Genomic DNA, 10,248 nt, shown 5'->3' on the forward strand with positions numbered 1-10,248 from the left:
GAGGAAGAACAATCAAGAAAGTTGTAAAATAAGTCAGACACAAGTGCTAATGTCTTCATGTCCAATTCTCTCATTAATAGATTACTCTGAAGACTGTTAGATAATTTTAATAGTTATATTAACTCCTTCAAGCCATTATAAACTAAGGTACAATCAAGGCACTGCAGTGACCTAGAAAGGCTGACTTTCTTAGAACCTGGTAATTGAAGAAAAAATGTCTAGAAGAACATCTTTCATTCATAGAATCTGACTCTATAAATACTATCATCATTTCACCCATTTTCAGAACACAGAATGGATCATATATCTAAAAGAGCAGCTAAGAGAATCCTAGTCACCTCTCAGTTTAGTTGTGCTGAAGTGCTTTCTTTCTAGGACACTTTTTAAATGGTAGGCATATATCTAGCCTAAGATACTAAGACGTCTCAGTTATAACAAAGTTGTATTATCACATATATCTAGGAGTAGAAAATATCACATCTGCTCTGGAACCCTTTTTTCATGAAGTACTTATTAGCATCTCTCTGGAAGCAAATGCGTTGGTTTCATCTATCCCTCTTTAAAAGAACGGAGAAAAACATCACCTTGAACATCTTATAGGTCCTCCTGTTCCTAACATTATCCTGAAATACACTGATGAATCAGTACATGCTTATTGCTTAAAAACTTATTACAATTTTAAATGGGAGATAAGAAATAGCAATGTAATGACACATAAAAAAAGAGTGGGCAACTAAAACAGTTACATTTAAGAATGGTATTCACATATATTTAACTCACCAAAAATAAAACCAACAGAAATACTTTGTACCATATTATGAACAGACTCTAGAAATGGGAATGGGGACAAATGATATATTCTTGGAAACAATCCATTGAAAGAAATATCCTAGGAAGCTCAAGAAAGCAACTAAAGAAATTCCCAGGGTAAACATGCCTAATATCTATTATTAAGAATTCTATAATTATGTTTTTAGAACAGCTTACTTTGTGCACTATATAGTTTAATTACAAATAATAGCCATCCATGAATGAGCTTAAAATTGTTTCAGCAAATATACGCTATTTTTTCACTTAAAAAATATTTTTAAAGAGCTTACTATATATGTGGCACTGCATTAGTCTCAGCAGGGGCTTAAAAACTCCTGCTCTTAAAATGTTAAAACTATTCTACGGTTTAAGATTAAAGGCCAGATAAGAGGTATAGATAAAGATTATAGGCTAATCGGTGAAAAAAAAAAAAGTAATGAAGAGGTATGAGTTAATGTAAAATTGAAAAGATTCAATGGTTTGAACAAGCAGAGGCACCAAGTGAGCCATGAATTCCAGGGAAGGGGGTAAGCAAATGCGGAGACAACAAGCAAGGCATAGTTATGAAATACTGACTAGGTTGGTGTGGTTCTTAGAGTACATCTTAAGAAAACTCTTAAGAATGGATTTTGTAAAATCTGAACTATTTTAGTAGGATTTGAACTTTATAATGGGAACCCATTGAAGGTTTCAAAATGGAAAGTAAGAATAATAAAAGTATTATATTAGAATGAGCATCTGGCAATAAGAAGGAAGTCTTGGAGGCAGAGGGCATCTACAAGGGGACCAGTACAGTGGATCTTGCAATAGCCCTGCTCTGAGGTTTTTAAACACTAGATGAAGTTAATAAAAATCTTAGGGAGTAAACTTTGACAAGCTACATAGTTGAATTCCCTTTTAAAAACACAAAAGCATGTTTAACTGCTTTAGCTCTAGACAAAATGAGAGGACGAAAGGAACTCCTGAAAATGAAGTGTGTGACTAAAAGAAATACTGTTCTGTTTTATTTGGTTTTCATAGGTCCCTATAGAAAGAAACTCATAGTCTCATATTCTCTAAGCCTATAGGGAAGAATAGAAAATAATGACAAAGACAGATTTTAGTAAAAGGAGAGCTCACCCAAAGCAAAATAGTCACTACCATCCATGACCTGTTTCAGGCATTCCCCTGCTAGTGATGGCAATCCATTCTGAAATTGAGAATTGTATTTATTACTCAAGCTATAACCACACTAGATTTAGTCACAGAACCTGGACTGTGGAAAAAAAAATTTTTTTTGGCAGTCCTAACCAGCCTAGCCATGAGATATCCTTAGTAGACCATAGATGACCAGCAGATGCCTCTATTTAAAGCAGGTTTACAATTCCCACTTGTATCCTTACGGTTTAAAATCTGAATGTCCACCTATACCAGATGTATATGGGATAAGTCATCAGTAAAGGACAGAAGAGTAGTAAAAGTGTAGGTGAAACTGATTATTTACAAATCTGATCATTCTGGGAAGCAAGCATAATGCTTATTGCACCATTGTCTCTTCTTTAAACAACCTTAGACTATGTCTCAAATGAAATACCTATAAACATTCCTACAGCCTTGATACCTATTCCTTTAACTTCCTAGATTCAGAAACTAAGTCTTGCATATTCTTACTGGTGTTTAGCATGCTTCACTAACCCCTACAATATTGGAAATAACGTGATTAGCAGTAATGACCCCAAGCTATTTCTCATGGGAGAAGTTTAATGATGTTGCACAGGAAGTTTCATGGTGTGTCTATGTTAATGTTTTACAGGGGAGAAAGGGGGGGTCCATTTTCATCTCAAATTCCTAACAGGAAGTGACTCTTCCTGCCAAGACAAGTTTCTAACCTCCCTTCTGTCACTAAGGCCCATAAGAATGCTGATCAAATCCCAGAAAGCTCTGTTGCTGAACACAAGACAATCAGAAAGAGTTAAGGGTAAATCAACAACACTGTGAAGTAATAAGGCACACAGGCAGCATCTTACAGAAGGCAACTAGAGGGAGGCAAATGTGCCACAGAAACACATTTATAAAGTCTTTGTGCTTAAAGCTTAGCTTATGTACTTATTCAAAGACTATAACTGTGATCTTAGTAGAGATCTGAAGAAAGGTGGCCCAGCATAGGCAGTGGAAAAGATAAAGAACCTTGGGTCAAGGATGGGGCTGGGAGAATCTGAAGTATTCCCATGGATTTGCTGGTTAAGGGTCCCCACCAACTAACTGGTAATGAATAACTCATTGTTTATTCCTGGTAAGCCATTTTTATTTAAGCTTGTATATTACTTAAAACAGAATAAAGATATAACCATTCCCTACTTATTGGTCATCTTCATAAAGTCCCAGGTAAAAGAAAATCTTGAAGGTGCTTATTGTACACAGATAGTAATATGGACTGCTCTTATCTGACGTTCAGGGTCAATATCATATATAATAAGCGCAATCAATGATTACTTCTGGAATATAAATTAAGCATGATGATGATGATCCCACGGTCTTCCCCTTGAATAGAACTTCACAGTATGATAGGCCTATCGTTCCAATCCATTTGTTCTCTTTCCAACTTTGCAATTCACTTTTAAAGCAATACAGCCCTGTACTTGTTTCTTTTTTTTTTTTTTAAGTGTCTGCAACTTTTTAAGTACTTCTGTGTGCATTAAGGAAAATGATATTGGTGTCACAAGCTGCCAACTAATTTATATCATCTCACTTCTCCGTGCTTCCAGTTTCCTCACTTAAGAAATGATAGGATTGCACTAGATCAGTAGCTTCTAACTAGTGCTAGATTTCTGTGAAGGAAGCACAGGAGAGTGGAGGCAAGAGTGAAAGGAAAGTGGAGGAGCACAAAGCTGGCATCTAGCTGCAGCTTTAACAGAAGCAGCTCTCCTCTCGCCTTTTGAGATGCCAGGGTTACACACATGACTTCATTTGAGAAGAGATTCACAAACAAAATCAATTAAAAACCAAAGGATTCCTCTAAAAGATCTAAACATTGTTTTCCTGTTTAACTGAATCAGTTTTAAAATTCAAGATGTTAGTCATTTAGAGATACAGAAAATTGAGACACAGAGCAGGAAGTCTAACTCAAGATGACATAGAAAATGACTGTATGCCCAGAATCCAATTCTTCTAACTTTTATTCTGGTGCTTTATTCTGTAGCATCACACAACAGCAGGGCTGCTGCACTGCTACCCACAGCTCAGGTGTGCACCATTCCCATTAAATTCTATGTGGCTGCTGCCCCCTGGATTTGTGCAAAGCAACGGGCCTGCAGAGCAATCACTTAAAATGAAAACTACTGGAAAACAATTACTATATGTTCAAAAAACACTTTATAATTAGGCCTCATATATTTCACCTGTGTCATAAAAGTGCAACCGTTCCCTTCCCCCTTGAAAAATTAATACAAATAGGAACCACTAAGTTTAAGTGTCAAATATGAAAACAAGAGATTGGCTTTAAAGCTTTGATTAAGGATTTGGAAAATAAATCAATTTATGTAATAAATATGTCAGAATTATCAACAATTCAGAAAGAGAGAAAAAGCCACACACAAATGAAATCTAAAAAGTCCACAGGGCAATTCAGAAAAGTAGTATTTTGGGAAAATAGCCTTCAAGTACAAACACTTTGGTTTAATAACCAAAAGGTGTTCTTCCATAGAGACAGTCTGCTGAAAGTTTAACATTATGGTTACTTATGTACATATGTGTACACATTTTTAAATTTATCAATTAACTTGTTACTGGAATGTATCTCACTCAATATTACAGAAGACTTTAAAGCCATTTTTTTTTTTTCAGAAAAATGCTAGACAATGGAGAAATAGAGTATATTACATGCATTTTCCCCTCAGGCACAGAAGCCAAGTCACAAAGACATGGAGTAAGTTGCTCAAGGTATTAACAGGAGACTAGAGGAATTTGTCCCCACAATGTAGAAATCCTGATTTAAAACACTTAGCTGTGTCTTATGTCACACTTAACCACAAAATAGGCAGTTGTGTCTCCTTCAAATTAGGTAGCACAGCTCCAGGTTCAAGAAATATTGATTTAGGACCTTTTCATTAAAAAATAATAATAAAGAAAATTAAGGAATTGTCAGTATAAACTGTAAACTTCAGTCAACAACTGTGTTAGAAAGCATGAAAAGTAAGGCTTTACTCTAACTGCCCAATATTTAAAATAATTCATAAAATGAGTTTTAGATATAAGATGCAATTTTGTTCCATATGGTCAAATGTAACATAGTAGAACATTCCTAAAATGATATAACCTGAAGAAAAGTTTGTAATATAATTAGATTCTGCCCTGAAAACACACTCAGATCATTGTAAAAGATAACAGTGGAATATGCTTGACAATTTCTGTAGAACAGCTGTAGGCTTGAACATGTATAAGCTAATTTTAACGTAAACATTAACATCTTTATAAAGCAGTATCTCTCAAAAGGGTGAAATCAAACAGTGCCAACATGGTTGCAGGTAACAGAACATCTTTTTTGATCATTTGCTTCATTTATGTTTTGAGCACTTGCAAATTACAAAAAGATATCCAACAGCAGCAGAACGCTGTAAAATAAAGCAAAAACTTGTTGCTATTTTTAATATGTTAAATTTTCTTAATAACTGGCCTGAAATAATCTAAACATAGCACCACTCTAAAGCATTGTAATGTTGAAGGCACTCCAATTCATTGTCTAAAATGTGCACCTTGCATAGTCATTAATCTAAGGTAGCTCTAATCACAAGGCTTCAGAGAATGTTTAGAGCACAATTCCTTACATCCCTGGTAATTTTTTAAATGGGAGTAGTCTACCTTCCAGCCTTGGTCAAGAGGGGAACGAGGGAAAGACATAGGGAAAAAGGGACTTCTCTGTGGAAAGATCTGGCCTTGGAGTCAGGGTTTCTGAGATGTGCTAGTGATCTTGGATCGATGCCTTTTTATTTTCTTTCAGGAATAAATCTGCGCAATGGAATGGCTTGCAATTGTCCGGCCAACCAGCCATATCAGATTTATCAGAAAGAAAGAATGAAAACTGGCTCAGAGGACTCCTGCAGTGGCTGAGTGGCAGATTGCTGGGAAAGGCACACACCAAAAAGAATACACTTAGTAGTGGAGGGGGAAAAAATATATATATATATACATATATATATTCACATGTGTAAACAATAATAATCAATTGTAAAGGAAGAATCTATAGTAATGGAAAGGGTGAATGCCTAAGACAGATGATAAATAGTACTTCTATTTAAGAACTAAAAGCATGAAAGCTCATGAATGCTAAATATTTGAATCTACTTTAAGAAGGAAATATGATTTTTCCCTCAAGTGAATGCAAACTCTAAAAATCAGCCAATGCAAACTTACTGTGTTCAGGTTAGTGTAAAAAAATACATAAATCTTCCATGAAGTGCATGCCCTGGTAAATATTCTAATGTAATTTCTTAATTAAGACACATTTCCAGTGACTAAATGAAAAAATATATAAAGGATTAAGTATTGATTTTCAAAAAACTTTGACTTTATATGCATGAATGATTAAAATAAAAGCAGTTTAGTTTAAGAGGGAAAAATCAGAAGATGAGGAATTTTTACACAACCAACCATTCAATTTTATCGTAACAGTCCATACTACAGTATTTTCAAGTTATTTACAGTTACAATGAGTATAAACTTGTTTAGAAGCATTCTGAAGAAAAAAATGCCTTCCCCTAAAAAGATCCCTTTGACATATATAAGAATTTCAAAAAAAAACAAAAACAAAAACAAAAAACGTGTATCCTGTGGGTGTGCTTACAGTAAACACATGTAGGAAAGATTTTTTTTTAGTGTATTGAACATCTTTTTATCTACCTAAGTTTTATTAACTTTTTCCTTCTCAAATGTACAAAACAAAACCCCAACCCTAAGTTTGAAGATACATCTTAATATGTAGGAAAAAACGTATGTTATTCTATAGCATGAAAAGCAGAATTAAGTTACTTGCAAATAAGAAATGGAAACTGAACTTGTTCATCCCATATCTATTGAGGTATGTAAGAGCATCACTTCAATATTATATATTGTAATTAAATACAAAGGTGATACTATTTTTAAATCATGCCAGGAAAACAGAAATTTTGAAATTATCCCTTTTGGTAGAAAAGGCTTTATAACAGTCCTATAAAGGGCCTTTGGCTATATACTATATATATACATATATATATAGTATTTCTGGATAAAATGAATTACTGGAAATGAGACAAAGTCCTGAGACATATTTAAAAATTGTTTTCTCTAAAGCTGATTTTTTTCCCAAGCAAGAGAAGAAAAAATAAAAACAGGTCCTTTCCCATTATAATTATTTTAATAAATATCTTAGATCTATACAACAGAATCCTCCCTCCACCCATATCTTTATTCTGTTCACATAGAGCAGTAAATAAGGTGCATTCCTTCTGCTTAAGAAATTAGCATTTCAAAAATATGCCACTTTCCCCTGAACTCCAAGCGTGTCTAATAATGCGAGAAGCAGATTGTCTTCCCTCGTTTCCTTAATTTGTTTCATCTAAAAGCAATTCACTCAACATCTTGTCGCCCTCTGGCAGCTTAGTTTACTTATCCGCACTTAATTTCTCATTTGGACCAAAACAAACTCCTCCAAACTGCTACTGACTGCTAACCGCGAGAGGGGAGACACGCAGTATGTATTTACTTGGGAACAGACAGCCCCACGGACACAGACACAGACACACACAGCCTCACTCACACTCCACACAGTAACTTGGTTTCGTGAAAGCACTGTATTAAAACCAGCTGAACTTTCCCTGCCAGGTGCGGCAGGGGTGGTGGGGGCGGGGGGGGGGGGGTGAGGAGGGGAATAGGGTGAAGAAAGAAGTCCCCAGGGGCATTTACAGTTCCCAGTGGATCACCTTAGCATGCGTGTTGCAATTGTACCAGGGATGCACCGAGAGCTTTTCTTTGTGCGGCCCTTTCATCTGGATCACTCTGTGTTTTGAACAAGTGAGGCTCGCCTTTGTGCCCCTAGAATTTCAAGTGCAGAGTCACACACAGAACAACAATGGCACGCTAATCCCCGCGCTCTACAGGGGCTCACTTGTGGGTCTGACCATTCGCGGGGGGAAGCGAGAAGAGACCAGCGAGGGCGCGAGGCGGTGTCGCCGGAGACGAGGAAGGGGACAGCTGCAGAACTAATTTGGATTGCATTCTTTGCAGAAATTCTGAAAAGGGCTTTTCGGCATAGCTCACCCCTGAGCCACACAGTTAATACCGAGTTGCTGCGCACTCGGAGCCGGGTCCCCCAGCGGCCGAGGCTGCACCGACAGCCCCCAGTGGGCTGCCTCGGACTCGGAGAAATCCCTCTCGCCTAAGTCTGCGTGTCGGTCGCACACGCTTTTGAATGGGTCAATGTGCATAATCGACCCATTGAGGGAAAATACGAAGGGACTCGGAGTGCGGAGGGAGGAGGTAAAAGGCACGTATCTAAGAGGCCGCCTGGAATCCGCGGTCGGGGCTGGTGCGGTTCCGGCGGCGGCTGAGCGCGCGACCCGGTGCGCATGAAGGACTCCCGAGGATCGGGAGGGTGCAAACGGCGAGCACCAACGGCGCACGCTGGTGCCACTCGAAGGTCATTCTGAAAGGCTCGGCGCCTGCGACTTGTTATTTACTAGGCTAGGAGGGAAGGCGGCAGCGGCGGGGGCGGAGCGCGGAAGGCGGCGCGCGGCTCCCGGTGAGGTCAGGGGGACGCCCTCCGGGGGCCCGACGCGGCCCGAGCCCCGCTCCCGGGCGCTCCCGGGGGGCTTCACCCTCCCAGCTGCCTCCCACGCTCCCGCCACCAGCCCGGGGTGGCTCCGGAGATCCCCCCCGCTCTGCAAAAGGCCCCCTTTGGCGGCATCAGACCCACCGGCCTCCGTCCTTTCCCGCCCCGCTTTCATCCCCAGGAAACTCAAGTGTCAAAAACTTTGAGCAGCCTCGCCCTGCAGGTGCCGTGCGTGGCCCTGGCCGCCGCGGACGCCAGCCCACCCCGGGCCTCGGGGGCGGTCGGCCTGGGCCCGTCCAGGTGCCCGGGCTCGCGCCTTCTCGCAGGCGGTGGCGGTGGCGGTGGCGGAGGCGGAGGCGGTGGCGGCGCCGTCGCTCCCGCCTCGGGGTGGACCGGGTCGCGCCCCGGGTCGGCTCGGCAGCCGCGCCGGGCAGTAAACAGCGAAGTTGGAGGGACTCGGGCCAATAGAAGTTGAACTACAGGAAGAACTCTTCCCGGAGCCAAGCCGGGCGACGACGGCAGGGCCGGGCTCCCGCTCAGGGTGTCAAACCCCTTCCCTGCCCCCCCCCTTTTCTTTAGAGAGAGCCCGCGGGCCAGCGAGCTCCGTCGAGTCGGCGGCGCGCAGGCTGGCGGCCGCCCCAGCGGGGAGGGACCCGCGGCCGCACAGGTGCGCCGCCCGCCGGCTCGGGGACAGCCCCTGCGGAGCCCCGCGCGCCGGTGCCAGGCGTTCGCTCTCGGGGCGCCCGCACGGCGGGACCGTCCAACTCGGGAGCCTCGGGAGCCGCGTGTCCCGCGGCCCGCACAACCGGCAGGACCCGCAGAGATCCCGCTTTTAGGCTCCCCCGAAAACGCGGGAGAAAGAAAGAAAGAAAGAAAGAAGGGGGTCGGGGAGAAAGGAAGGGGGGAAAAGGGAGGGGGGACAGGGTCGCAGAGTGACATTTCACGGTAAGTGAAACGCAGGTACACGAAAAAGGCTAAGTTTGGGGACGGACAGACGGAGGGAGGAAGGGAAGCCAAGCCCGAGGAGGAGGAGGCCGGAGGGGCGCGGGGGGCGCGGGGGGCGCGGAGCCCCGGACACCCACCTGACTGGGAGGCGTTGGGCTGGACGGTCCCCGCTGCCAGCAGAAGGCTCACCCAGACCCACGGTCCTGCCGCCAGCTTCATTTTCTGCAAGTCTCAGATCCCGAGCTGACAATTACATGTCCAAATGGCATCTCCCCTGTCGGGCACGCGGAGGAGGGCCCCGAGTCCGGCGCGCCCGGGGCGCGGTGCACCGGCTCCCAGCTGGAGCCGCCGAGGGCGAGTGCGCGTGCGAGTCCGAGTCCGAGTCCGAGTCCGAGTCCGAGTCGGCGGGGCCGGGGCCGGGGTGCGGGGGCGCGGGGAGCCGGGGCCGGGGCCGGGGCCGGGGCCCGAGGAGGGGCGTGCGCGCCGGTGTGCGCGGGGCCGTGCGCCCGAGGGTGTGCGCGTGCCGCTCGGGGCCGGACTGGGCAGCGCTTCCCCCGTGCGAGCCTCCGCGTCCTCGCTCCCTCCTCACTTTCTCGCACTGGTTGGTCAACAATAAAAAGGAAGGGGGGAAAAGGCTTTCCAAAAAAAGTTGATTGCAAAGAGGCGGTAGGTTTCCGGCCTCTCCCCGCAGCCGGGCTATGTTGGGCTCCCTT

General features: G+C 43.2%; 1 protein-coding gene across 4 annotated transcripts in view; it reads right to left on the minus strand.

Moving 5' to 3' along the window:
- The window catches only part of ERBB4 (erb-b2 receptor tyrosine kinase 4), a 1,108,406-nt gene extending 1,098,491 nt beyond the window's left edge, over positions 1–9,915 (minus strand). For 3 of the 4 annotated variants that reach the window (XM_038585649.1, XM_038585647.1, XM_038585648.1), the window contains exon 1: positions 9,673–9,914. In XM_038585649.1, the coding sequence (XP_038441577.1) occupies positions 9,673–9,754 (82 nt within the window). In that variant the 5' untranslated portion in view covers positions 9,755–9,914. Of the gene's footprint in view, positions 1–9,672 lie in introns of all 4 variants that reach the window. The other variant, XM_038585650.1, reaches the window with a different exon arrangement.
- Between the last annotated feature and the right edge of the window lie 333 nt (positions 9,916–10,248).

This window comes from Canis lupus, chromosome 37, assembly GCF_011100685.1.
Source record: "Canis lupus familiaris isolate Mischka breed German Shepherd chromosome 37, alternate assembly UU_Cfam_GSD_1.0, whole genome shotgun sequence".
Classification (NCBI taxonomy): Eukaryota; Metazoa; Chordata; class Mammalia; order Carnivora; family Canidae; genus Canis; species Canis lupus.